This window comes from Candida orthopsilosis, assembly GCF_000315875.1.
Source record: "Candida orthopsilosis Co 90-125, chromosome 1 draft sequence".
NCBI lineage: Eukaryota > Fungi > Ascomycota > Pichiomycetes > Serinales > Debaryomycetaceae > Lodderomyces > Lodderomyces orthopsilosis.
In genome coordinates this window covers 2,701,569-2,728,974 of record NC_018292.1, presented here as the reverse complement: position 1 = coordinate 2,728,974, position 27,406 = coordinate 2,701,569, and the positions used below count along the sequence as shown (strand labels likewise).

At 38.1% G+C, this 27,406-nt stretch overlaps 14 protein-coding genes across 14 annotated transcripts; 6 read left to right on the top strand and 8 right to left on the bottom strand. All coding sequences in view use genetic code 12, as the record gives it.

Moving 5' to 3' along the window:
- Positions 1 to 417: 417 nt before the first annotated feature.
- On the bottom strand, positions 418 to 900 carry CORT_0A12480 (Atp18 F1F0 ATP synthase complex subunit; the record flags this gene model as incomplete). Its single annotated transcript, XM_003867023.1, has 2 exons — positions 418 to 557; positions 837 to 900. The coding sequence occupies 2 exons, from the start codon at positions 898 to 900 to the stop codon at positions 418 to 420; spliced, it is 204 nt and encodes a 67-aa protein (XP_003867071.1).
- Positions 901 to 1,098: 198 nt separating this feature from the next.
- Positions 1,099 to 2,076, top strand: CORT_0A12470 (hypothetical protein; the record flags this gene model as incomplete). The annotated part of the gene is made up of 1 exon (XM_003867022.1): positions 1,099 to 2,076. The coding sequence occupies one exon, from the start codon at positions 1,099 to 1,101 to the stop codon at positions 2,074 to 2,076; it is 978 nt and encodes a 325-aa protein (XP_003867070.1).
- Positions 2,077 to 2,082: 6 nt separating this feature from the next.
- Positions 2,083 to 3,093, bottom strand: CORT_0A12460 (Dal2 protein; the record flags this gene model as incomplete). Its single annotated transcript, XM_003867021.1, has 1 exon — positions 2,083 to 3,093. One exon carries the CDS (start codon positions 3,091 to 3,093, stop codon positions 2,083 to 2,085), a length of 1,011 nt encoding a protein of 336 aa, XP_003867069.1.
- Positions 3,094 to 4,056: 963 nt separating this feature from the next.
- Positions 4,057 to 7,371, top strand: CORT_0A12450 (hypothetical protein; the record flags this gene model as incomplete). Its single annotated transcript, XM_003867020.1, has 1 exon — positions 4,057 to 7,371. The coding sequence occupies one exon, from the start codon at positions 4,057 to 4,059 to the stop codon at positions 7,369 to 7,371; it is 3,315 nt and encodes a 1,104-aa protein (XP_003867068.1).
- Positions 7,372 to 7,824: 453 nt separating this feature from the next.
- CORT_0A12440 (Yta12 protein) lies at positions 7,825 to 10,662 on the top strand (the record flags this gene model as incomplete). Its single annotated transcript, XM_003867019.1, has 1 exon — positions 7,825 to 10,662. The coding sequence occupies one exon, from the start codon at positions 7,825 to 7,827 to the stop codon at positions 10,660 to 10,662; it is 2,838 nt and encodes a 945-aa protein (XP_003867067.1).
- Positions 10,663 to 10,883: 221 nt separating this feature from the next.
- On the top strand, positions 10,884 to 12,221 carry CORT_0A12430 (Npl6 nuclear protein localization factor; the record flags this gene model as incomplete). The annotated part of the gene is made up of 1 exon (XM_003867018.1): positions 10,884 to 12,221. The coding sequence occupies one exon, from the start codon at positions 10,884 to 10,886 to the stop codon at positions 12,219 to 12,221; it is 1,338 nt and encodes a 445-aa protein (XP_003867066.1).
- Positions 12,222 to 12,296: 75 nt separating this feature from the next.
- On the bottom strand, positions 12,297 to 14,093 carry CORT_0A12420 (Fgr15 transcription factor; the record flags this gene model as incomplete). The annotated part of the gene is made up of 1 exon (XM_003867017.1): positions 12,297 to 14,093. The coding sequence occupies one exon, from the start codon at positions 14,091 to 14,093 to the stop codon at positions 12,297 to 12,299; it is 1,797 nt and encodes a 598-aa protein (XP_003867065.1).
- Positions 14,094 to 15,052: 959 nt separating this feature from the next.
- CORT_0A12410 (hypothetical protein) lies at positions 15,053 to 18,121 on the bottom strand (the record flags this gene model as incomplete). The annotated part of the gene is made up of 3 exons (XM_003867016.1): positions 15,053 to 17,901; positions 17,957 to 17,993; positions 18,101 to 18,121. The coding sequence occupies 3 exons, from the start codon at positions 18,119 to 18,121 to the stop codon at positions 15,053 to 15,055; spliced, it is 2,907 nt and encodes a 968-aa protein (XP_003867064.1).
- A 580-nt stretch (positions 18,122 to 18,701) lies between these two features.
- On the bottom strand, positions 18,702 to 20,474 carry CORT_0A12400 (Tgl1 protein; the record flags this gene model as incomplete). The annotated part of the gene is made up of 1 exon (XM_003867015.1): positions 18,702 to 20,474. One exon carries the CDS (start codon positions 20,472 to 20,474, stop codon positions 18,702 to 18,704), a length of 1,773 nt encoding a protein of 590 aa, XP_003867063.1.
- A 2,020-nt stretch (positions 20,475 to 22,494) lies between these two features.
- CORT_0A12390 (Sod4 copper-and zinc-containing superoxide dismutase) lies at positions 22,495 to 23,139 on the top strand (the record flags this gene model as incomplete). Its single annotated transcript, XM_003867014.1, has 1 exon — positions 22,495 to 23,139. One exon carries the CDS (start codon positions 22,495 to 22,497, stop codon positions 23,137 to 23,139), a length of 645 nt encoding a protein of 214 aa, XP_003867062.1.
- Positions 23,140 to 23,792: 653 nt separating this feature from the next.
- CORT_0A12380 (hypothetical protein) lies at positions 23,793 to 24,905 on the top strand (the record flags this gene model as incomplete). Its single annotated transcript, XM_003867013.1, has 1 exon — positions 23,793 to 24,905. The coding sequence occupies one exon, from the start codon at positions 23,793 to 23,795 to the stop codon at positions 24,903 to 24,905; it is 1,113 nt and encodes a 370-aa protein (XP_003867061.1).
- A 223-nt stretch (positions 24,906 to 25,128) lies between these two features.
- On the bottom strand, positions 25,129 to 25,308 carry CORT_0A12370 (hypothetical protein; the record flags this gene model as incomplete). Its single annotated transcript, XM_003867012.1, has 1 exon — positions 25,129 to 25,308. One exon carries the CDS (start codon positions 25,306 to 25,308, stop codon positions 25,129 to 25,131), a length of 180 nt encoding a protein of 59 aa, XP_003867060.1.
- Positions 25,309 to 25,511: 203 nt separating this feature from the next.
- CORT_0A12360 (hypothetical protein) lies at positions 25,512 to 25,745 on the bottom strand (the record flags this gene model as incomplete). Its single annotated transcript, XM_003867011.1, has 1 exon — positions 25,512 to 25,745. One exon carries the CDS (start codon positions 25,743 to 25,745, stop codon positions 25,512 to 25,514), a length of 234 nt encoding a protein of 77 aa, XP_003867059.1.
- A 315-nt stretch (positions 25,746 to 26,060) lies between these two features.
- Positions 26,061 to 27,389, bottom strand: CORT_0A12350 (Msf1 phenylalanine-tRNA ligase; the record flags this gene model as incomplete). The annotated part of the gene is made up of 1 exon (XM_003867010.1): positions 26,061 to 27,389. The coding sequence occupies one exon, from the start codon at positions 27,387 to 27,389 to the stop codon at positions 26,061 to 26,063; it is 1,329 nt and encodes a 442-aa protein (XP_003867058.1).
- Between the last annotated feature and the right edge of the window lie 17 nt (positions 27,390 to 27,406).

The window sequence follows — 27,406 nt, the reverse complement described above, 5'->3', positions numbered from 1 at the left end:
ATTTCCAACAGTTGAGATAGTGTAATCAATGTTCGATTCTCTTGAAGTAAAGGAATGTGTTGCAAATTTTCAACAACAAGGAAGTGATTAATAATATGAAACTTAAATCAGAGTGAGAAGATGACCCTCTTGGAAATCACCAGGTAGCGCAGGACATTAGATTACTGACGCACTTACGTAATCCTTATATTTAATTGGCTGCATAAGCAGATACCAACCATAGAGCTCAATATCTATAAAAATGCCATATTGTAAAGGTCATTGTACACCCTGGGCATCAATAATACACAAACTTCGTAACTTTTTAACTGTTTATTACCTGTATTTACCCTTTATAAAAGATTTTTCAGTGAGTGTCAATTTACTGAAGCATAACGCAACCTGTATTGGTAGATTGATAACCCGACTTCTTCAAACTTAATGAGCTTCTTCTTTCTTGTTCAAGTCAATGAATTTACCACCGTTCTTAAATCTTGGGTTTCTTGGATCGTTAATGAATTCGTCTGAGTTAGCTGAAGCAATCGAAGCTTTGTAGATCAAGTAGTATGTGACACCAGCTAGATATCGATAGTTAGTAAATTTCGGTTCTCAGTTCCGCAAGAGTCTTGACATCACCCATTTATGAAAGCGTTTGCATTGAAGTTTGATGATCATGCCAATACATAAAAATGCAATTTTCCAATGAACGTTTATGCTCGGTAACGAGCTTAAACACCCGAAATGACCAAATACCCCCTCAATTGACGATATCATTGATCTTCTCCAAATTCACCACCCTCTAAATTCATTAATTCAAAGGCCCTTGATTACAACTCTCCTCAAAAATATTTACATACCTCCGACAGCATATGGCCAGTAAGTCTTCAAGACTGGAAATGGGTATTTTGGAAGTGATGGCATTGTATGTGTATCCGAATATGTGTATACGACCTAAAGCAATATATCACTTTTCGTTGTTGAAATTTTATCGTGTTCTTTCTATGAACAAATTTTTTTTCTGTTCGGGTTTTAAACTTTTGTTCCATATAATTGGACAAGAGTTATATACAGGATAGAGATTTTAATGCTCATCTGCTTACAGTTGCAAAATCTTCTCCTATGGAAAAGCTACAAGCATCAATCGAGCAACGAGTACCTGTCAAAAACGTTCATATACCGGATGAACTAACCAATTATACCTCACAATTAGGATTTGTTGAATTTATCAAACCACAGGTTGACAATAACCCATTTTATTTCAAGAACCTACTATCACATTACATAGGTAGAATTGAGGTGTTGAATGAGGAAACGTCTGACGAAATTTACGAGCTATACGTCGATGAAAAGATTCTCAATGCAAAAGAATTGCCACCAGACGTACCCGATATAATCAAATACCATATTGGTGGATTCAATACCGATTCTTTTGGCGCCAACGACGTGGTAGTAATGAAGGAAATGCCAAGGTTGATATCTGGGAACAACACAACCGGATTACGCACATGGGAGGCAGCTTTGTTCCTATCGAATATTCTCAATGACATGGAAGCTTGCTCAAAACTCTTGCCCTTTGATTTGAAAGATAAAACAGTGGCTGAATTAGGATGTGGCACGGGACTATTGGGATTATCATTAGCCAAAAGATATCATACGAATTCGCCTTTAAAGAAAATTTTGATGACTGATGGTTCAGCCACAGTATTTGATAATATACATGAAACGTTGAAGAGAAATAATTTACAGGATTCAAATGTGCTTCAATTTCAACAATTTATGTGGGGTGAACCGTTGACTGTTGAGGACAATGTAGATGTTGTTATTGCAGCTGATGTAACTTACGACCTGAGTATACTTGAACCGCTTTGCCGTTCAATAAATGACTTCTTCCAGCTAAAAGGATTGCAATTCACAGTAATCGCGGCTACAGTGAGAAATATAGAAACTATTGAATCTTGGGAAAGAGAGCTAGACAAGTGGTTCCCTAACAGATGGAAAATTGCAATACTGGAAAAGAGTGCAGGGACAATTTCAGCCAATTGCTATTTCGATGCAAATACTCTTGAGATACGTGTATATACTATAAAACGGGACTAATCACGTTTAGGCTTTAACCCCAAATGCTCTAATTCTCTTTACTCCACCATCGGGAATGATTGTCACTTTAATGTGTGAAAACGCCTTAGTGTCTTTGACAGAAAACTCGTGCTCCTTGTCAGCACTTGTCTTTGAATCTGGTATGATTGTGACCCATTCAGCACTATCAATATCATTCTCATTCTTAACCGAAGTTCCCTTTACATTAACCTTTTGTGGAAAGTTACCTCTGAAGTGAGCAGTGTCGATGACAATTTTTTGCAAATGAGCAGGGGCTCCCAATCTTATCACGACCCAATCAGTGTGGCCTGGTTCCCTGGATCTCTTTGTCTCCCAACCATCACTCATGTCATGACCCCTTCCAGGTAACAACAAGTTATCAGCGGTACCAAAGTGTTGGTCACTGACCTTGATTGCCACACCTCCATTTTTCACTGATGCAAAGTCAACTACCTCTGAAGTATCTTTCGTGATTGGCACGACGTGTCCATATAACCTGAACCTGGCAATACCACCATCTGGATACATTCTCAATCTAGCATGGGTGTAATTCTTTTCAGTGAGTTTGTCTCTTGCAAAAAAGTGTTTTTGACTTGGTCCACATTCGGTTTTGGGGATGACTGTTTCCCAATCCTTTTCTCCAAGTTTCTCTAATTCACTATCATTATAGACTTGCACAGCTTCAACAGAAATAGCTGGAGCATGATTACCATTGAAAAATGCAGTGTCTACCTCGCATCCTATCAAGTTTGCTGAACTCACACCAAATTTGAAGATAACCCAGTCTGCTTCTTGTTCATTGTGTCTTCTTGTTTCCCATCCATCATACCATGCGCCTGCGTAAGTAAATTTGGTGGCATCTCTAATTGGAGCCTTTGGTTTAATCAAGTTTTCAGCCTGAGCGAACCACTCATCTGAGAAGGAATGAATTTTTCCGTCCAATTTTTCACCGATAACATCCACATACTTGGAAACAATTTGGGATTGGAACTGTGATTCTGTTAAAACTTTGGCCATCTTTTAATTTGCGTGGTTTGAATATTCGATGATATATCTAATTGAACTACTAACTGAATTGTTGTTGCGGGATGAATATTTTCCAATCTTTGGGAATTTATTTATATATTTATACTTCAATATACTTCTCGGTAACTTCCGAGTGATCTCTAAAATTTACTGTGGATGCGTTACAAAGCCGTATACCACGCGGCTCAACTCTCACAATACCAACATGTGAATATCAAAGCTCAAAACCCCACTTCCATGGCCTGAGTAAGTAAAAACAGTGCAAACAGCAACCAGTAGGCCGGGACAGGAATATTTTGCGTAATAGGGTTCTTTTGCTCAAATTGTGTGCGCCTACATTATTATATCACACGGTACGAACTTAAATTATTCAAGTATGGTACTTCAATTGTATTTGAAATGATCAAGATTTTGAGATTGAATAGATCCAAAGTGTGCTTACCATTATCAGCTTACCAGCTTCACTTTGCTTTATTTATACTCCTCACTAGGATGTGTTCACATCTAGGACCATTTTACTATTACCGTCCTCGCGTTGGGACACAAAATCGTGACATTGTTCGCCCATGTCGTCTTTCCACAACCGCGTTGTAGGATCCCCATAAGCATTACCTTCGTATACAAGGTTTTTGCTAAAGCACACCTGTGCTTGATGCAATCAAACAGATAGGCGTGTTTCAAAAGAATAACGGTCTATCGGTTCTAACTTATTTAAAGCCTTGCTAACCGGAATTAGAAAACAGTGGGTATCTAAATTTAGTGTCCCATTGGTTACGTAATCCATTACATTAACGGAATTATAAATATCCTATTAACGCAGTTGCTTCATCACTTGCAAATCCAACCATAAGTTATAATATAAAGCTCCATACGCGAGGGCTTTGATTTTTTTAACGTAATCGTTACATTTTAAATATTCCGCTGCAGAGAGGATAGAACTCAAACTGATTACTAATGGTCGCCTCACGAGATGAAGAAGAAAACATTTCATTGAGTTCAATTTCCTCATCAGCTGCCTCGAGGCTATCGCCGACAAATGCAGAGAATCCAATCGCATTCAACTCCAAATATGAAGAAAACAGGGATGATAGTATAACTTGCAACGAATATTATCCCGAGGGCGACAATCGAAATATCGGAACCACCATCATAACTGAAGAACCCACCAGACGAAAGCCACTATGGAGAAAAGTATATGATGTCGTATACCCGGATTATGTTCTACAACATCTAGACTACAAGTCTCTCAAGGTGGTGATACAAAGCTGGTCCCAGTTGTTCCCATCGATGATCTTATCGATCGTACCGAAGACAAGCAATTGGCTCTCAGGTGCTCCATATTTGACGTTAATTGTGTCATTTATTGGTATAGCTGGTGGTACCTCTATTATCCAGAACGTTTTAATTGACTTGGCAATGTTGATCGGGGTGTTGATTTCCTTCGTTCATCATGTTGTTAGAACAAAGATTATCAATGATTTACATGGCGGGATTACTCAACAGGAGCTAGTAGAAAACTTGATAGCAGAGGGTGCTTGTAAAATGGGGTCAGAGCTTCAAGATTGTGTAACGGAACAGATTTTCAGTGGGAGATACATCAAAACAAAGGCTGTTGCGGTCACAATGATATCAATGATTACAAATACAGTCATTTTGGGTAATGTCAGAAACATTCACCCTTTTTGGAACCTGTGTTATATCATTGGTCAGATTGGGAATGTGATCTTTTCATGTTATGGGCATTTTTCACCATTGTATCTGCCATTGCAAATAGGCTATACAGTTCTAAGACCAGTTGGATGTGCTCTTCTCCTAAAACTCGGAGCTGCATTTTTTGTATTCCCACTGACATCCAACTTTAGATACGTTGCCGGTGTACAGGGTATTCTCACTCAATTAAAGCAAGCCTCAGTGAAGAATATGCGGCTCTTCAAGACAATGAAACCGTCAGCTCCGAACTTTGCCAATTACAAAGCTTTTAAAAAGGAAATGACAGCCATCAGAGGTAAAATGGCTCCGTTGGAAATTGTTGCTTCTACAATATGGTTGGAGTACTCTTACGGTAGGTTTGATGTCGGTGACGTCGGCCAATTTAGATCGTTGGCTAAAAACTTGGTTACTTCGACTGCAAGTTATGCCCATTTTTTCCAATTATTACAAGAGCGAACATTTTTTGCCAAAGATGACTTTCGGATGTCCAGACGGAGATCAACTGTATCGTCCTTGAGCCATGGTCACGCCAAGATTTATAGTGCCTTTCAAGATTCGTACAGGAAGGTTGGTGAGTACGAACATAAGAAGCGTGTGAGAACTTTGCGAAATCGAATCATACATCATGGACAAGGGCATAGGTTGACACCTAATGAGATCGATCAGATTGCCAACTTCCTCACGAAAAAACTTAGTCCATTGTTGGAAGTATCCGACAGCGCACTAGGAGTCATACTTGAATGGGTCGCAGCTGCAAATAATTTCAGATTTTTTGCTTTAGTGCCGTGGGAGTATCAAAGGCATATTGCAAAACAAAAGGAAATGGCCGAAAAGGTGAAACAAACAAAGAAGAAGATTGTGGAAACTCTTGCAAAATTTGAGGACGTTGAAACTTTGAAGGAAATGATGCTTGATAGTAATCGAAGCGAAGAGTGGTTGTTGTTTCTAATCAGCCAGGGTGTGTTGTTTCTTCAAATTGCTAGGCATCAATGTGATAATATCGTCAAACTTATTGATCTATTTATTGACATTGACCAGAGACGACCAACTCCTAAATTCGTATCGTACTTCACGAAAACCAAGTATTCCAAACCACGACATTTAACGAGTGATCTTGATGAGGAAGTGCCAGATTACTTACGCAAGGAGACACAGAAGAGAGATGCCGACAATTTACCACCGGCAAACTTTGCTCAATACATTGGACTCTACATAACAAAGGTTTTTTACTTTTCAATATCGGATAAATTTTGGTTTTGGATCCGTGCAGGTGGATTGATATGTCTAGGGGCGACTCCTTACTTTGTAAGAACAACGGCTCATTGGTATTACAGTATAAGAATGGTTTGGCTTGTTATCATGATTGCTGTTTCCATCAGTGAAAGTACTGGACAGACAACATATGTTTTTGTATCGAAGCTCTGTTACACATTTGCCGGGTGTTTGCTAGGGCTTGTTTGCTGGTATATATCGTGCGGGAAAGCCGCCGGTAACTACTATGGCTATGGGGCAGTTAGTGGTGTCGTTTACCTATATTTAATATTTTTCAGGCATTTTTCCGTGCATCTGACGCTTCTACCTCAAGTTTTGCTTGGGGTGACGACAATTTTGGTATTGGGAACATCTTGGCTAGATGCTAGTGGAAGCAAATCTGCAAATGTTAGCTATGGTTGGGAGCCTGCATACTTGCGATTTATCGGAGTTGTTATTGGTTTATGTATAGGATCATTAACAGCAGTGCTTCCAAAACCCAAATCTTCAAAGTTTGTTGTGAGACAGATCTTGGGATCATCCTTGTCCGAGGTAGGTAATATTCATTGTGATATCTCCAAATTTGCTGTAAAAAGATGTAATGATCCTTCGTACCACATTTTGGAGAGACATGATCTTTTCTTGGCTAGGTTCAGGTACTACTTTATGAGAATTTCACTGTTGAGCAAACTTTTGGTTCCGTTAAAGTTTGAGTTACCCATTTCAGGATATTGGCCAGAGTCGAAATACTTACGTCTTCAAGGATTAATTGCGGATACCGTGCAATTATATTTGATGATGTTGATTGCGCTTAATGAGCTCGAAGATCCGGCAACCTGGGTACCCATTATAATGAAACGTGTGGGCTTCTGCTATTCGGAGTTGGATGCAGAGCTTTTCTCTCTCATTCATATGGCTTCTGATGCAATTAAAACAAAAGATGCGTTACCAAAGATCACTGAGGCAAATGTTTCCTTGCGACATATGGAATTACTACGCCGTCAGTGGGGTATAAATAAGATGTCATTGAGTGAGCGATTCTACAGCTCCAAAACTAACGCCGAGAATGCCAATGTTGGTGACCATAGCGCCATAACAGACCATTTAGACTATAATAAGTTTTTCAGTCGCGATGGACAATTGAACATTTTGTCATTGCTAATCGCCCATATGATTTACAATAGGTTGGATGAGATCATGATAGTTGTCAAGGGGCTAGTTGGCGAAATGTATGACTTGGATGAGAATATATTGGTCGAAGATGACAGTGAGGATGAAGGTGCAGTTGAAGAGCTAGAAAGGGAGTGATAATTGTTGACTGAATAGAGTTGTTCTTAGATGTTGTACTTTTTTAAATTGACTGCTGATGTTGATTACAACGCTCTTCGTAGGGCAATGCATTTCTGCTAGTCTGCGAGAATTGATTAACAAATTTTTTTCAAATTCTGTGCAAAATATTTTTGCCAAGTGACACAGGCATTGATAGATTCTTCTCTTTGATATTAAATACAAGCGTAACATTATCTACCTTCCAGTGTTGGATTCTCTCGTGTAGTCCTCAATTTAACCCAATTACTAATTGCTGCAAAAAATGAAGTCAAAGTCGAGAACAGTTAGCTCAAAAAAGTGCGTGTAACATTGATCAAAAACTTCAACTCGTTTTTTTTTTCAGAGAGGCAAAATTTATATGGCCTACTAATGATTTAAAAGTGACCTGATAACAAAGCATTACCTAGAGCAACACATTTTAAAGAGAATACGATGAGTCTTCTTATAGCACGAAGTAGGAAGAGTGTTACAAACATTCTAAGACGCAGTATACCAAGATCTGTACCTGTGTTGAGAAGAGCTTTTCATTCGTCCCCGTATTTTCTACAGAAGAATAAAGAGTCTGATGACTACGAGGCTCAATTAAAGAAAGTGAGACAGAAGTTTGAGAAAATGTTCAAAAGCCAAGATCTACCGGCTACGACTCTTCCCGAAATACAGCTTCCCATTGATCCCTTTGATATAAGATACCTCGATAGAATGTCAGTTGTTTATGAATTTATGTTGCGAGAATTTGAGAGAAAATGTGACGATTTCGAAAAATCCGGTGGGATTATAATGTTGGAGGACAACTTAGCCGAAAAAGAGGTAAAGGATATCCAGGATTCATTTATTAAACTGCATCCTAATTTTCTGCCATTGACTAAGGATGAGATATTGCAAACGGTTCGTATCTATTATGTTTTGTCAAATAATTTGGAGTACTTGGATCAGTTGAAATTCAGCAATATGGATGTGCAGAAATTATTAACTGCATTTGACAAAGCAACAACTGAAACTCAAGACTTGAACCCTTCAGATGTTGCACGTGAAATGAATCTCAACAGCAAATCCGTGCAACTTTGGTTCAAAATTTTCAACACACTTCTTTCAACACCTTTCGCAGTTGATGGGAAAAGAACATTTGCACTTTGCCCCAATGAGTATCAAATCATCAATGATTTTCAAAAGCTTAAACAAGTATTGAAGCAAAGACATAACAGTAATGATATATTCTCTACTTTTTTTAAACAGGCAAATGAAAACAACAAGAATCAAAAAAAGGGAAACAAAAAGGAGAAAGGACCAATTAACATTGAGGTTGAGTTTACTCCCAAACAAATTGCTCAAGCAGTTGCTGTAATACTACTTGTTGTATTTTTTGTGTCTTATACCGGTGGTGACAACGGCAAGGAGATTACATTTCAGGACTTTGTTGCCAATTATTTGAGTAAAAACATGGTCTCCAAGGTTGTTGTGGTAAACAATTCTGTTGCATATTTGGAATTGAATGAAAACGGCTTACGTCAAAATCACACTGACAAGTTGCACTTCAGCATAGGTTCGGTGGAAACCTTCGAACGCAATTTGAGGGAAGCACAAGACAAGTACAATATTCTTCCACAAATGAGAGTTCCTGTTGTATACACAACTAAAGGGAACACTACCAAGTTTTTGATTAATTTTTTGCCAACTGTCTTATTTTTGGGTGCAATTTATTGGATGACAAAAAAGGCTGCTTCATCAATGGGTGGAATGGGACCTATGGGTTTTGGAAAATCCACTGCAAAGAAGTTTAACCAAGAAACGGATGTCAAAACCAAGTTCAAGGATGTTGCAGGTATGGCGGAGGCAAAACAAGAAGTCACCGAGTTTGTGAGCTTTTTGCAAAATCCCGAAAAATATGAAAAACTTGGTGCAAAAATCCCTCGCGGTGCTATTCTTTCAGGTCCTCCGGGAACAGGTAAAACATTACTCGCTAAAGCCACAGCTGGTGAAGCTGGTGTTCCGTTTTATTCTGTTTCTGGTTCGGAATTTGTTGAAATGTTTGTTGGTGTAGGTGCCTCACGTGTACGTGATTTGTTCAAAACTGCAAGAGAAAATGCTCCATCGATTGTGTTTGTTGATGAAATTGATGCAATTGGTAAGCAAAGATCAAAGGGAAATGCAACAGGCGCCAACGATGAGAGAGAAACTACATTGAATCAATTATTGGTTGAAATGGACGGATTTGACAGTACTGACCATGTTGTTGTATTGGCCGGTACAAATAGACCTGATATCTTAGATAGGGCGTTATTGAGACCTGGAAGATTCGATAGACATATTCATATTGATAATCCAGAATTGCAAGGAAGAAAAGAAATCTTTGATGTTCATTTGAGAAAGATCACTTTGGAAAAAGACGTTGATCGTGATTTATCAGGTAGGTTAGCAGCTTTGACGCCTGGATTTTCCGGTGCTGACATTGCCAATGTTTGTAATGAAGCTGCTTTGATTGCTGCTAGATACAATGCTAGTGCAGTTACTTTAAGACACTTTGAATTGGCTATCGAAAGAGTCATTGGTGGAGTTGAAAAGAAATCAAAGTTGTTGAACCCAGAGGAACAAAGAATTGTTGCATTTCACGAAGCAGGGCATGCCATTTGTGGATGGTTTTTGAAGCATGCACATCCATTGTTGAAAGTATCAATCATTCCTAGAGGAAAAGGTACTTTGGGTTATGCTCAATATTTACCCCCCGATCAATACTTGATGTCAACCGTACAATTATACGACAGGATGATTATGACCCTTGGTGGTAGAGTTTCAGAAGAGTTGCATTTTGCATCAGTGACTGGAGGTGCTCATGATGATTTTAAAAAGGTTACCAATATTGCCCAGTCAATGGTGTTACGATTTGGAATGTCTCCAAAAATAGGTATGGTTAATTATTATGACACTAGGTCGCAAGACGATTTGACCAAGCCTTTTAGTGAAGAGACCAGTAGAGAAATTGACGCCGAGGTTAAAAGGATTGTACAAGAATGTCATGATAAATGTAAGCAGTTGTTGACGGAAAAGGCAAATGAAGTGAAGTTGGTGGCTGAAGAATTGTTGAAGAAAGAGTTCATCACTAGAGAGGATATGATTAGATTATTGGGTAAAAGGCCATTCCCTGAGACTAATGACGCCTTTGACAAGTATCTTGATGGGAAAGATGCATTTAAGAATGTAAAACCGGAGAATGAAAAGAAGGACAATGAGAAGGAAAAAGAAGAGAGAAAGGAGGATGATGGAGAAAAGAACTAAACTATGACAATCTCTAAGTAGCTTTATTTGTTCAATACTGATTTTTAGTATCTTGTAGATAGAATAGAATGCATAAATTAGTAATATCAAAATGATTGCTCTATAGCTTGATGGAACTTAAACATAACATCCTGTATACAATCAATTTGATTTGTTGACGCCAGAAACAAAATTATTCTCTGATAATTTAACTTATCATTAGCTAGTTGATTCCACCAAGCATGCCTAAACGAGGAAGAGTACAGAAGTCAGTTGATGACGATAACGATTCACAAGATGAGTATCGCGAGGAAGACGTCAATATTGCTGAAGACGAAGCGGCACAGGAAGAAAATGCAGAGGATGAGGAAGAAGATACTGAAATTGGTCGCAGTACCAAAAAAAGGAAGACCAGCGCATTGAATGTTGTTGAAGATGAAAACGACTTGGATGCAGCTGTTAGTGAAGAAGATGATGAGGAAGATGACGACGAGGAAAGGGACGAAGATGAAGAGGAAGATGATGATGGAGCAGCAGCCACAGAGACAGGAGAAGAAGGTACAGGAGCAGAAATTGGCAAGAAGAGAAGAGGTCGTAAAAAGAAGGAGAAACGTTATTACTACAAGGAGGAAGAAGTATTTGATGCCGAAGGAAATCCATTAAGTACTGAGAATGATGAAGTATATATCCCCAACGAAGATCCAAAAGGTAAAGAAAAAATAGATGAATTGGGATACTTGAAAGGCGGTAGAGAATTTCGAATGAAGACTTTCAAAATACTTGGTGAAGGTGACCGATTATACGTCATATCAACGATCCCTGCTCGTATGGTTGGATTCAGAGATTCTTACTTGTTGTTTAAAACTCATCGTACATTATTCAAACGTGTATGTGATAACAACCAAAAACTCGATTTAATCAATCGTGGAATCATACCTAACTCATATAAGGGTAGGGCTGTGAATTTAGTCAGTGCGCGTTCAATTTTCCGAGAATTTGGTGCCAAGATGATCAAAGAAGGTAAGAAAGTCATTGATGATTTTTGGGAACAACGAGCAATTGATAACGGTGATATACCGGGTGAATATGCTGATCCTGATGAATTATACAAGAACAAATTGTCAAATGTATTGGGTGAAGGTGTAGGTGGTGGATCGGGAAGTGGTGGAATTGCTCTGGGTGGGAATGCAACTCCAATGGCACCTGCAACTTTGGTTGATTATCAAACTGATGAAACATGGATTTATCAAATTGCATCACAAACTTCAGAGTATAATCATAAATTGGCTGAGTTGCGCTTACAAGTTGCTGCAAATGGGTACAGAGATGTGTTTACCAATATTGTTCAGTTTCCTGAGTCGACGCAACCTCATCAGATTAGAGTTGAGAAAGTGGGTGGTACTGGCGATGATGCTGATGACAAGCTAACATATGATATCTACTACAAAAGTAGGGACTTAAGGCGACCAATTACTGGATTGGCAAATGTGTCGAAAGATATTATTGATGAGATTGACGATGAAGAGATTAAACAAGCTGTACTTGTTCAACAAAAGTACGAAATTGCATCTGTATTGTAAGTTTAAATAAAACCTTTACTAAAATATATTGGTTCTGAATCAATAATTTGTATATTAAACCTACATTAATTATCACTATGATGATGCTGGCGTAGGGTTATTAAAAACAACTTCTTCATCACCGGATTCCAAATCACTAGTCTCCAAATAACCACCAAAAGATTCATTACCTGTTTTCTCCATATGAGCTCTCAATTCAAAATCTACTTTTGTTTTCCGCCTCCCCACATGTACAGTTATATCCCCTTCCTCAACAACCTCAGCATGTTTTTTCGAATATGCAACTTCAGCTTTAGCCTCCTTGCCAAATATTTCATGATTTACTCTAATATGTTTGGCTAAAGTGTCATGACGTGTGAAAATTCTTGGACCAACACCAGGATTTTGTTTAACACATACATAACATTTGAATAATTTCTTCTTTTTAGAATGTACAGTTTCTTGATGTCGAATTAATTCATATTTTCTTGAAAATCTTCTTAAGCATAGTTTATGAGGTACTTCAGCTGATGGTAATTGACATTCGTGAACCACATCGGGATCGTAATTGGAAGATTTACCTGCTACTCTGTCGTAAGTGGTTGCGTTAATTGGCTTTTTGATAATCTTGTGATGCTCAAGTTTAACATCAGGTCTGAAAGTCCTCTTTTGCTTATTAGCCCCTGAAACAATATCAGCAACATATTTGTCATGGTCAGCTGTATCGGGATTCAACGAGAAGAAACGCTGGGTACGTTCTTTTTCCTCGACTGTCATTTCCAGGTCTTCTATCATTTTTCTAATCTTTCTTTTTCTTGCTCTAACTCTTGATCTTGGTAATGCTAGGGGCTGTTTGACTTTTTCATATGAGTAATATTCATAATCATTGAGGAACTTCTGATAACATTCATGAATGTCTAGACCTATGAGATTGAGAAAATGGTAGATAACTGGTTTCCAAGACAACAAGTTGTACAATTCCCAATAATTTAAGTTCATAAACACCGTTGTCAAGAATCGTATTGTTGAAGTGGAAATGTCAAGTGATTTATAGCTAGTAGAAATCTGCATCATGATTTCAAAATTTCGCTCAATCACTAGGTAAAGCTGTGATTTTAATGGGTTGGTAAAGTTGACAAACTGTTCAACCAGGTTGAGCAACTCTAGATATTTGGAATGTAACAGTGTGGTGTGTTTAGGGTCAAATTTTTCTTCAAATATTATAGTAGCAATTTTATTCAAATGATTAGCATATTCTTCTGTATCCAAGGGGGATGCTTTGAGCAAGATTGATATTTGATGCTCAAGTAGCAAATCGTCAACATTTTGGGAATTTGAAGCCGTGGCATTGCTCAATCTGGAAAAGATCTTGTTGATTTCATCCGTACGCACCTGTTTCGCATGATTCAAATTCTTTGCCGAGTCTGTGGAATCCTTGCGTGATTCACTTGGTGATGCATTCCGAAAATACTTTTTACCCAAATCGAATCCGTCATGGGATTGATTTGGCGCTGAAACTAAAGCAGTATTTGTCGATACTGAGGAGTCGGTGGAACTAATCTTGTTGGCGGACGAATCAGCAGGTTCCAAAGAAGTGCTTCCTTTGAAAGGTTGATGTATTGCCGAAGATTCCACTGAAGTTACTGATTCAGCTGCCTTTTGTGGCGATGGCGAATTTTGCCCAGCCGTTGCAAAACCTAAATCGGAACCTTTCTCAGGGCTTTGTTGTTCATCACTTGTAGGATCATCATCGCTACTCGATTGACTTGAGGACAACGATTCTCCACTTGATATACCATCACTACTTTGTTCTGCGTCTTTCATTGTTGTGTCCTTAATCTCGTGATCATTGTTTTGGAATGTCGAATGACCTTTGATTTCCAGTGAATCCATATCGTCAGCAAAGAAGCAAGTAAAAAGTTGTGCTACAGCTAAATCCGTAGCTTATCAACACTGTAGTTTTCCACAAGCGGTTGTAGTGCGATGGGGCTGGGTTGTAATTTAGTGTGAGATGATCGATTGCAAAAATCTCCCCCTTTTTTATTATATGTAATGGGAGGATGATCACCGATTAATCGTCTGTAGTTGTGAATAATTCCAGCTGGATGTTATTATCGCAGATGTGCTTGATAAACAATCAAAAACTTGAATGGATGTATGGTGTGTGTGTACTGCAAAGGTTATTTTATAATGGCTATATTGGTAATCGATTGAGGTGGGTTTTTTCTTTTAGTTTGTAGTATTGGCTGTAAAATTTTATATTATGGCTGTAAAAAAAAAGTAAGAGTGAGCGGTGTGTATGTGTGTGTCTGTGTGTGTGATAACCAATTTTTATTTTGGTTGTGAAAAGAATTGTTACATCATACACGACTATATTCAAAGGCTTTAGTTTTTATGCCATAATAAAAACAACATGGCACAGGGTACGGACGACTTCAAATAAAGCGCTTAAAAATGGTTGTCAGAGTTTCAATTATGTTTAGGACCACCTTCTTATTGAATGTCATCGAGGTCACTAGGAATTTCATAAACTACGTAAACGAACTTTTGTAGTTATTCATACAATATACACGACCTTTTCCTCAAATAGACGATGCATGATTTCTTTTTATTTTTTATTTTTTTTTAAAAAATTTTTGCAGTCATTTCTAAATTTCAAAAATATTCTCACAAATATTCTCCGCTTTTGATCATCTACCACAGTAAGAAAAAACAAAGAGTGAACTATCTACACAGAATGTATCGAAAGAAATTTATACTAAAGTATTTAATGAAGCGTAATACATCTCTTATTAAAAGCAACCTAAACTTAGACGTCTACAAAACTTCATAATCTCTGTGTTCTGTATCTCTCATCCTCGATAAATATGTCCTATCTCATTATCAATGTCGTGTATCAGCGGAAGTTTAACGCTCAATCTCCGTGAGTCATTCGACCTGGCCGAAGCTGGCTGTGGTTGATTACCGCCCGGTTGATTTTCTTGCTGTGATTCAGCTTGAGGTTGAGGTTGAGGTTGAGGTTGATTTGATGATGCTGGGGTTAAAGTAGGTTCAGGTAAAGTGGGTGATATTCGAATCTTGTTCAAGTCAAGTTTCGTATACCTTGAAGGAACGGAATTGGGTCCCATATATATGGAAAACAGACGATTCTTTGCATCGTTTGAATTGAAACTTTGCAAACGTGGAATATCAGAATAGTTTTCGGAGTGGGGGTATGACAGATTCACACTCGAAGAAGTTTCACGATGATAAGCCGAGGACCCTTCAAAAGGGTTTTGTTGTAGACCATGAGAATGAATTTGAACTCTTGTGTTGGGAGGGAGCATTGGCAAATGTGGGGTTTTGAAATCTGGTGAAACTTGCGGGTGGGTTGTCAGCGGAGGTAATGATATGGGTATTTGACTTGCAGGATGTAGTGCAATACTTTCACGGCTAAAAGGGCTTCCTCTTCTTTCTCGTTTGTCTTGTTCCACCTCCTGTTTAAACCTTTCGTATTCAAAGGATTCCTCATCATAAATCTCTGGTGATTTCAGTGTAGCAACAGGGTCACCAGATTGTAGTTTAGTGAACGGCTCTTCTGGAGCGTATTCAATATTTGCCGCTTCAGCATCATCAACAATTATAACATTCTCTTTAGCATAATTAACTGCCATTTTGTTTTCCTTTCCTGTTATACCATGCTTTCTTCTAATGTGTCTGGCTAATGAATCATGGCGTGGGTAACTTTGAACTCTAGCTCCACTCCGCTCACAATATAAACATTTGTATATTCTCTTTTTAGTAGCATGAACAAACTCTTGGTGTCTCAATAACTCATTTTTCCCATAAAATATCTTAAGACACTTGGTATTGGAAGCTGGATCGGTTAAATGACATTGGTGAATAACTCCATGACGAGGACCTCGTTTGTTTTTGTCTGGAAGTGCAAAATTCAGATCTCCCTGATCAACCAGAACATCACCCAGTTGTGTGCCTTCATCAACTCGAATTGTTTGGTAAGGCGGTTTATCCGTGTATTGTGTGTCTTTGTGGTTTCCTCTATAATCTATCTCAGAATTAGAGTACAGTTTATTTAGTTGAGATACACCGAGTTGAGGTGAATGTTGTGGGTGTTGTGACAGAAATTGACTACTGGTTTTAGGAGCAGTGATCCCCAATCCAGTACTCAGTAAAGAAGGTCCTTGACGAGACTGTCCTTCGGACAAACAGTGGTCCAGGTGATCGGTTAGTTTTGAGATTGATGGCAAAATGTTGCTTTGAGATGATTCGTAATTTGAGATTGGCGTAATATTTGGAAACTCATGGTGTTTCTCTCGCTGACTTAGTGTGGGGGATATTTGGTTACTTTTTGCGGGCATTATCGGAGTCGATTGTGTATGTAGTGGTCTTTGAGAGCTCAAATGAGGAAGCAGAGGACTAGTTGAGTATTGCTGATTTTGCGGTTGTTGTGAAGGTTGGTTTGACTTTTGTGGAAGCGACTGAAATGAATAGTGCTGATATGGAACAGGAGAAAACCCATGTGGTGGATGATTTCGTAGGTATGGTGATTGCAGAGGGTAAACTGAGCCTGGTTGTGTTGATGAAGATGTGGATGCAGAGGGTATCGTCGTGACGCCGGAATTTTGTCGATTCATCCAATTTGACGCTTGATCGGTACGCCCGTGACTCAAATAGTTTTCTTCTTGGTCATTATTACTTGCATTTTGATTCCATTTAAACAATGTTGAATTATCGGCATTTGAACGAGCCCACTCGTGTCCAGTAATATTTGGGTGCAGAAGCGAGGTAATTTCCTTACCCTCGCTATATCGTCTACCAATCTTGGTAGCTTCCTCACTAAAAGATTTCTTAGTTGAAGTTTTACTTCCCTTCCTCTTCTTTCTAGAAACACCATCCACGTTTTTCAAAGTGATATCAATATAAGGTTTTATTTGAACGCGGTCAAGCTTTTTCTGTTCAACTTTGGAATCAAAAGAATGGTAACTATAATTGTAGAATGGATATGGAAAAGGGTATTGCAATCCTTGCAACAAGTTTTCGTTGAGGTAGTTTGCTGGTGGTCCGATGATGGGACCAAATGTGGTTTGAGTTATTTCAAATCCAATCAATTCGAGAAAATCAATGATTTTGGGATTAATATGAGCCAAATGTACCACTTCCCAATAATATAATTGGTAGATCAACTCCACAATGTATTTTGTCACCAGTGTACTCAAAGTCAAGTTGAAATATGTCGATGAAAATTTGATCAACGTATCAAAATTATCAATCAAAATCTTTGACAAGTGCCCATTAGGGTAAGTTGGATTAACTTCCTCAGAGGTGCTTTTCGGGCGAGAAATGCTTTGTCTGTTTTTGTAGGTTACATTGCGATCAATGTCCAATTTTTCAGAAACATCCGGATTAACCCAAGGGATAAACGAGATAAAATAAGTCAATGAGTTTTCAAGATCCATCCTTATGTTATCATCTAATTGTTTTTCTTCTAATAATAAATACAACAACTCCAGTAGTTTTGACGAATATGCCATGACACTCTCATCATCCAATTGTGATAAAATGGTGAACAGGGGCTTGTGGGGTCTTATTTTCATTAATTCACGAACTATAGGGTCCGCTTCATCTTCGACGAGATTATCACCCGTGTTCTCATAATACGGTAACGAACGTGGAATTTGACGGACCACTCTTTTCACTAAAGCTAGAAAATAGTGTTAGTATTTGATTCTTTTAACATCATTTAAAGTTTTACATACAATTGGGATGAAAATCTCCGATAACGTGGAATGTTCTCTACAATATGAGAAGGTTAGTATTGTGAATTCATAGAATTGACGACCCTCAATAGTCATGATTTTCTTGATATCGTCTCTAAGTACACTCAAAAAGTATAGACATACAACATGCCCATTTGATGCCATCCCCGTAACGTACCAAATGGAATCAGATTAGGGTCTCGTTATATAGGTTAGATGCAATAGTTTAATTATATCCGTGTGGCTGAACTACGTCTGTGGGTGAGAGTTTTTGGTCTAATAATTTTCCTATTTTTTTTTGCCTCATTTGAATTATGCAACACACACACACACTATATAAATATCACAGTTTTTTTCATCCAAGTACCTGCTTTACAAAAGCCAGCGGTCTTGAAGCAAGAAAAACAGGGAGGAATGTGGTTATAGCTCTCACACCTGCGCTCATAACAGATGGGGTCAACTTTTGCTAAAAATTTCTGTTATCTGCCACGACGTTTATACTTTTACTGGTTCCTTTTGTCATCTTCTGCAACAAGACAAACGTACACGACCTACAATAACACAAAAGGATCGAAAGTACGAGATTTAAACGGAACGGAATTGTATGTAAATGGTAGCACAGAGAAGCTTTGAAATGTAGCGTGCAAACTATTAGACCATTCTAATGGACTGTAGCCGATAAAGCAAAAGTAATTGTTACAAACAGTTACGTGATTTTGTAATGACAAACGTGCAATTTTACACTTTATATAAATACCGATGTCGAACCGACTGATTGAGGTGTTTTGAAGTCGGCCGTGTTGGTGCTATCAATACTCTGAGACTTTTTATCACTTCCAGGAGCACTGCTTTTTCTCTTATTATTAGCTAGTTTTAAATAGGACAACTTACCTCCTTGTGAGGATGGCAGGTTTGAAAATTGGCCCGACACGGATACATTGGAAATCTGAGTCACATCAAATTCATAATCATGATCAGATTTGCCTTCACCGATGTTATTCAAGCTAGTGATGTCAAACTGAGTCAGTTCATTATCAATTGCTATCCCACTCAAACCGATATCAGGGCGGAATATATCTTCTATCAATTTAACATTTTCATTGGTTCTGAACAATCTCGAGTATACGTCGTCGATATCCTCTCCCAAATACTGCAAAACACGCTTAAATACTGACTCAAACACATCCTCCCCCCACAAATTATCCAAATGCTCATGGTCGTACACTGCGTAAGTTGTTGTGTTTTTTTTTGGTAATTGCGACTTCATAACATCGATGTCAACCAATGAGTCAATGGTCCCATAAATCAAATGAACAGGTACTTGAATATTCTTCAAAGGATAACTAACTGGATTCAATCCTGACAAAGTCGACGACATTGTTGTATCAAAATACATTTGAAAGTTTTTGGAACTCATTACTTGGAACCAGTGAACAACACATTTGACACTGGTAGTTGAGTACAAATGGGCATAGCTACTCAATTTCTGCAATTTTGAAATGTTGAAAGACTTCCAGTTGAACAACATATAGTTTGAGATGTCAATCACCTTGTCAAATAACGGAGGGTACATTATTCTTTGCCAAAAGATACATGACGGCATAAGTACCCTCCGACTGAATAACAAGTAGGTGACGTTTGGTGAAGACTTTAACAAAATATCAAGAAACTTTGAGTGAAGTCCATGAGGGGTAGTTGCAGGTGAGATTGCAATAAGTTGATCAATTTTGTAGTTCAAATCTGAGTTCACTGACACACTGGCAAATGCCTGTGCACTGCCTTGACTGAATCCTATGTATGTTAACTTCTCTTTGCCCGTATCGTTTAAAATGTAGTCAATCAGGTTAGGGATATCAAACAAAGCAAATTCATCGATGGAAAAATTCCAAAATTGGACTGAGTGTACATCACAATACAAATGTTTTTGACTGTATTTGTTACCACGGTTGTTGCCCATCCAAACATCATAACCCAAATCGTACAAGATGAAAGGTAGATTCTGGTACTTTTCAAGCATAGTGACCCATACTTCACTACACATTAGAAGTCCGTGATGAAGGTAGACCACTTTCCCATTAGGCACTCTCCTTGGTGAACCACCGCTGAGTCTGTGCAAGGTTAATAAATACGAATCTTTTGTAGTGACGATTCTACTCTCGATTTCGTAACCAAATAATCTAACCATATCATGTATGGTTTCAGCATTCAACATTTCAATCATCAAGTCGTAGCTCTGCTTACTAACATTTGATTTTGTCAAATCCGTATCTTTTAAGTAATGAAACTTTTCTTCATGGTCAATGCTATCTGCTCGAGGTCTCAGTTGCGTTATCAAGTCGATCGGGTTTGATGTAAAACGAAAGAGCTGCTTGACCACTGTAGTACAAGCATGGATGAATTGCCAGGGAAGGAGGGTAGTAATGGCAGACACTAAGGACTCGAACCATGCTAGTGTAAATGAAATGATGATGATGGGCCAGTCAAAGATATTTAGTCTCCCAAGGAGTGGTATTGTCATGTCTGATAATCCTTTTGACTGTGTTGATTTAATGGTGCTGTAAAAGAAATCTTCCTCAAGTGTATTATGTATGGGTGCCTCGATGTTGAGTTTAGTAGTATCTAAGCACTCAATAATGACTTTTACTCTGGTTTAGTAATTGTTTATTCTAGGCAATCAAAATTATCACATGAATTCATTTATAATTTTTCTGGGCTGGTTAATGTGCCACAAATGGATCGAGGTTTTTACGCAGGAAAAGGTAATAGCAAAGAGGACCCTATTTTCACATCACTGCCCCCTCCCCCATAGGTAGAGGGGGCAGTGAAGTACAAGGCGAGGTAAAGACTTTAACAGGGTAGACATCGTAAGAGTCGATTATCACTGATAACATATGTCTTGCCTTGTATCTCAATGGTATTAAGGGGACATTTTTGTGGAAAATGTAGTCTTGAACGACTTATTTTAATTTTCCTACTACGTTTGGTGTTATTCAATAGATGAACTTCCGAAGATGAAGTTCAATGCAATTAGTATTGGATCAAGTTTATTGCAATAGTTCTCTGTATATTTTTATTTGAAGGAAGAGAAGGATTGACTTATATGCAGAACTTGGTGCATGCGTTCGTTAATCAAATACTTCGACCTGTTTATAGATAAACAAATATACTGCCCGAAAACCAAAGTTACTCTTAGGCTATCTTCAAGTAGGCTATTCCCCTTGATTGGGTAATATATTGCTGTGAAAAATACAAATATCGAGATATGAGCTTTTCGCCGATTTGTATACGGAGAAAAGATTTTCTGCACATATGCACTAAAACCGTTGCCACTTCAAAACGTTTTACTGGCGTCTCTTACTGTTGTCAACCTAACGCAATGTGTGACAAGTGTATTTCTTGGTAGGGTTAAGGAAACTGGGTCTTCAGCTTTCATGAGCAATTTAACACCTGTTATACATGCGAGCAAATTTCGACTTCCTCTATTTGAACAATAAGATATTACTCAACACGACCAAAGCTTAGATCGACGAGGTGTTGAGAGTATATATATATCTAATGAAATCCTCAAGTCTCTCGCCCTCTACATTTAGACCAATATATTAGCCCCCTAGTCCAGTTCCGATCACATGTTCTAATTACAACATTTTGGAGTGCACGTGTGCATTTTCGAACTAGCATTTCGAACCATATAGCCGATTCTTAGCTCACTACTTTTTTGGCAAATATTTGTAATAGACGTCCATTTTTTGGCATTTTCCACCACCAATAAAGCGTTCTTAGTTTGTCATTGCAGACCGGAGGAATAGGATGGGAAAGAGCAACCAAAATTGACAGTGTATTGACCTACCCCTTAAAGGACGGCACAGAAAATTCTTGGCTGACACCGCGCCAAGACTAATTCATTAAATCCGACTAAATTTTGGAGGATCTATTAAATTGACTTTCATGAAAGGTAAACAATAGCTAGCCAATCAAAAAACAATATTCGAATTTGTTATTGTTTATAAACAATATAGGAGATTCTTATTACTTCGTACACTTTAGCCATAAATAATAAAGAACAATAGAACTTTGCGATTTTAGTCGACAAAAAGTTGGTTTGAAAATCAATTTTTTAAGATGCACGACCCTATTGTTATCACAAGCCACAAAACCACTATTTTTTTATTGACTAAATGTTTCAAGCATTGTTATCCTAACCTAACAATACAAACAACACCCCAATATGGAAACCATTGTTTTGCAATTGAGCCAATGGGAAACGAGAAACTGTACTTCGAAAATTAATTGCATTGTTTGAGTACTCTTTGCCATGGTTTATTACCCTATTCATTTCTTTTGTAACCAATATTGGTGCCTACATTGTTGTAAACACAAAACAAAATTACAAAATTATCAGATTGATCAGTGAATTCAAGGAATTTGTCCCTATTTCCTTGGATGGTTAGGGGAAACTATAAATAAGGGAGCCAATTGCTAAATACTGCTCTGAGTTAATTGCTCATATATTTTGCTATTCACAAACAAGTACAACAAAAATGGTGTCCTACTCAATTTTATCTGTTTTGGCTCTTGCGTCAGTTGCAGTCGCTGGTGATACCCCAATTCAATCTGACTCAGCTGATCAACCATCTTTGCAAGCAAAATTTGAAAAGACAGACAAATCTGATATCACTGGAACAATTACTTTTGAGCCAGCAAACAATGGTTCGGTTTTGGTTAAGGTTGATGTTGAAGGATTGCCATCATCAGGAGGCCCATTCCCTTACCACATCCACGAGCTTCCAGTTCCAACTGATGGAAACTGTACCGGAACTAAGATGCATTTGAACCCATATGGTGGAAATGAAAATGCTACTACTCCACAAGGTAAAGAAGCTGGTGACTTGTCAGGAAGACACGGTAAGATTCAAGGTCAACTGTTATCAACCGAATATGTTGACAACTACATTTCCTTAAACCCGGACTCCAAAACCTACTTTGGTGATTTGTCTGTCGTTATCCACTTTGCTAACACCAGTAGAATCACTTGTTCAAACTTGACTAAATTGGAAACCAACGAAGGCGGCTCCAACGAAACATCTTCAAGCGCAGGTGTTTCTACTGCTAATGGTGCTGGAAAGATGCAAGCCGGTGGATTACTTGCTGGTGCTCTTGCTGGTGCAGTTGCATTGTTGATCTAATTATGAGATTAGTACGTAGCTTTTAGCTTCGATGAAAATTTGTTTACAAAAGGTTGTGTTTGTTAATTAGACGTTAAGAGTAATATATAAAATATTCGGTATACAAGCTAAGATTGGACTTATTATCATGGGGAAATTATTTTATTCATTTCTCGACTGTATATGGTAGAAAAGTAGTAGATGCCAGTTTTGTGAAACAGAAGCTTAGACGCAGGTACTTTGGTCATAAACCATCTCCTTCTCTTCAAAATACGACACAGGTCGAATATTGTGGCTTATTGTCTTGTTCATTTCACCAAAGATAGCGAGTACCAACCTGTTTGACTGACTGCGTATCAATCAGTTATTGTAGCCAGTGAGCACTCATGATTCAGAACTTAAACGTATCATTTACAAGTTGCTCGATCATTAAAACTTCTGGCTGAGGCCCTGCAATGATTTAGCCAGAACCTTCCACTTATCTAAAAATGTAGTATCATAAACGGGTAGTAAAACAAGTAATATTAGAACAAGGCTTTGCAAAATTGGGTTTGAATTTCATCTACGGTGATGCTAAGGTATTAAATTTCAAGCGCTTACATAAGCTGAAAACCGTAAAAATATTTGCGCTTACGTAAGATAATACGGCGTTAGTAATACATTGCAACGATTTTATGATTGAGGCTGCGAAAAATATTGCGTCACATCCTCTGCTACAAACTTGTAACTTAGATCAATACAAACACAGAAAGCTGAGCCGTATATGTGGTCTTTTGCTTCTGCCTACACTTTCGATGAACTATAAATACTCAACGTATTTCCCTAAATTTACTTTGATAATCAATCACGACAAGAACCGCATATATATCATGAATTTACAACATACCGAAGGCTGGAAAGCAGTTAGTGGTGTTCAACTTGGGGTTTTCTTACTTGCTTTTGGTGCATTTATTTATGTCACATTTATTCAAATCAAAAAAGGTTTCAAGCTCAAGACAGTTTTGCCATTCTTCATTCTTATGATTATCTTCAACGGTGTCAAAATTGCTGGTGGAATACTTGGTTTGGTATTTCTTGGGAACAAAAAGTTCAATAATAGTTTGTTCATTGCTACGTATATTTGTGATTCGATCAGCTTGGGTTTCATAACAAGAGCCATCAGTTCATTAGTTCAGGGTATAATTGCAAACAAATTAGAAAACTCCCCAAATGGCGCTAACAACAATGAGGTTGATACGGATAGTAGAAGCGATGGGTCTGTTAGGGGATTCCCAAAGGGTCCAGAAGATGAAGAGTCTGCAACTCATTTCAATGCTACTGATGAATCGACCACCCCTTACACTAATATTTTGAGCAGGTTGGACAATTTGAAAAAAGCGCCCTTTAGGATTCTCACACTCATTTTGATTGCTGCTGTTATTACAAATATTATCGGAACAAGTCAGTTGGAAAGTGATGATCTGTCGTCAAATTCAACCGAACAGACTTTGATCAAAGTATCAGCAGTGCTTTTTGTTGTTGGTGTTGCGGGGCTCATTGCTGTGTTGATTTATATCTCAGTGGCTGCTGCACATTGCGCTTTTATTTCACAATTATTGATAGCTGCGTTGGTGGTGTTGATTGTTCGTTGTGTTTACTCATTAGTAAGTGCTTTCCATGGTATTAACTTTAGTTCACCAAGCAAATATATTTTGATGTTTGGTATGCCGAAGTATTATGGATGCTTGGCTTTGCTTCCGGAGATTGTTTCTGACATCATTCTAGTAGTTGCTTATTACAAGTGGTAATGCAATTTATAGCAAAAGCTCTTGGATATTGAATGTACAAGATCTCATTGTACATTCTTGTATGATAATTAAAGTTGAAATATTTATTAATTAAATAAGTAGTCTACATCGTAATGTCCCTCTGTTTACTGGTGTTATCAACGACAACTACTCACTAATTAGATCCATCATGCAACTCTGTTGATGGTAATTCACTTATCTTCGTAGAAGATCATCAATCTGATTAAAAGTCGATTTGGTTGTCGATTTCCATTTTGTAATCATCGTATTCTTTATCGAAATCGTTATACCATTTATGTTTCTGAAACTTTGGGTCCGAGTTGTCGTGGGTTTGAAGAAACAACTTGTATGAGAATAGGACACTGCCCAATGCAACTGTAGCTAAACCAATCTGAGACTTCATTGTTGTTACACAGCTCTTTTAACTGTTACTAAACTGGATCAAATCTCCATTTATATACTGTCACAATATGCAATCAGATGTAATTCAGTATAAAAAGTTTATCACTCAAAGGTTCACTATAAGGCATCTGGTGATTATTACTATATACATGACTTATCAGGCTATATACATTCTCATCTCATGACAAAAAATAATATTCACCACTATTGATGATAGTTTAAAGAACTAAGCTCCTGTTCCTTTCTGTATTGTTGATACTTGACACAATCTGGACATTGACACGTTGAATGATGACTATATCCACATCGTTGGTGTCGCCAATACGTTGGTCCATGTGGATTTGCTGTCATCCTTCCTAAAATAAAAGCACCAAACACGATGAATAACCCACCGAATCCGAAGTGGTGTGGACGGTAACCTGGATAAAAACCTCTCATAGCTAAATCGTTGCTTGTTTGATTATGAAAATTGAAACTTGATTGATGACTAAAAAGTAAGAGGATATATTTCAAGCTACTTTTTCCACTTTTATATGACCCTTCGTTGACGCACAATCCATTTTAAGCCAACTTTTGTTCTTTGAATGTATGACCCATTAGTTGCAAATTTGTGGAGGCAAATCACTACCAGCCCCGTCTAAACTCCGCATGCGGAAGGACCACAACAAATACACACCGGGAAAAAAAAAAAGTGCTTTGCGTGCGGCAACTCGCCTATATATTACAGAAACTATGTACAGTATTACCTCTAAATCATCTGATTTCAACCTTGAAACGATTCACAAGATCTTCTTCCACTTTGTTGTGAATTGAATTGATTTCATTATTTGTCAAATTTCGATCCATGGATTGATAATTAATTCTATAACATTGTGACCTCTTACCAGTTTTGGGGTGGATAAATTCATCAACATTTACAACACTCTCGGCTAAATCGCCGGCACGGTTTCTCACGATCTCCATCACATCGTTTTCATGCAATTTGTAATCATCATTGAGCCAAAATGAAACATCTCTCTTGACTCCAGGATACTTTGAGTACGGAATAAATGTACTAATTTCTCCCTGCTTGAACTGCTTATGAAACCTTTCATCTTGCGTCCAAAAGAGTCTAATATCAGGGATATCAAACAAAAGCATCGCGATTCTATCCAATCCAATTCCAAAAGCCCAACTAATCTTCTGATCACCAAGATTCGAATTGAGCAACACTTGTTGTTGAACAACACCACATCCGCAGCACTCCAACCACTCTCCTTTCCACCAAACCTCGATTTCCCACGAGGGTGAAGTCCATGGGAAATAAGCTTCAACCCAACGTACTTTCAAAGGTTCGTTCAAATATGGTTCAGTAGATCCAGCTTTTTTGGCCGACTTTCTAGCTCGCTCAAAAACTTGATTTACTAGATACTCGACAGTCTTTTTCAAATGCGTAGAAACAAGTCTAATCTCTTCGTTAGTCATATATCCTTGGCCTGGGTTGTATGGTGTTACAGGGTTCTCCCTAAATGGATCTTCTACAACAATGTTGATTTCAGGAATGGAAGCGATGTCTCTTTGAATTTGCTCCAAGTCTCCCTTGTTATACACCCTAGCACCTTCTAACTGGTGAAATGCTGGATAATGCGTTCTGTCAACTTCATCTCGTCTATAAACATCAGCTGTAATCAAATACCCCGGTGTTTTGGAATTAATAAAACACTCCTGTTCGTGAGCAGAAGTATGTGTTCTCAATAGATAGCCCTTGTTGAAATAATATGTGTCTGATTTTGATCTCCCAACATGATCCTCTGGAAATCCCAAACTGTCAAAATTTTGATACTTGGAAACAATAGGATGGAAGTTATCATATACGGTGTATCCCATTCCTTCCACATTTTGTCGAATCAAGTCATGTAATATCCCAATTGGATGGTTAACATTTTTATGCAATTTTCGGTCTATAAGTTTGAGGATATAAGGGGGGACATTTGTCCACTCATCTGCATGGTAGGACTGACCATCTACTACAATGGGCTTTGTAGTGTTACTTGAGTAACGAATGAAAGCAGACCTAAATGGTCGTACGGATATCCTGGACATCGGTTGAAGAAGTCTCA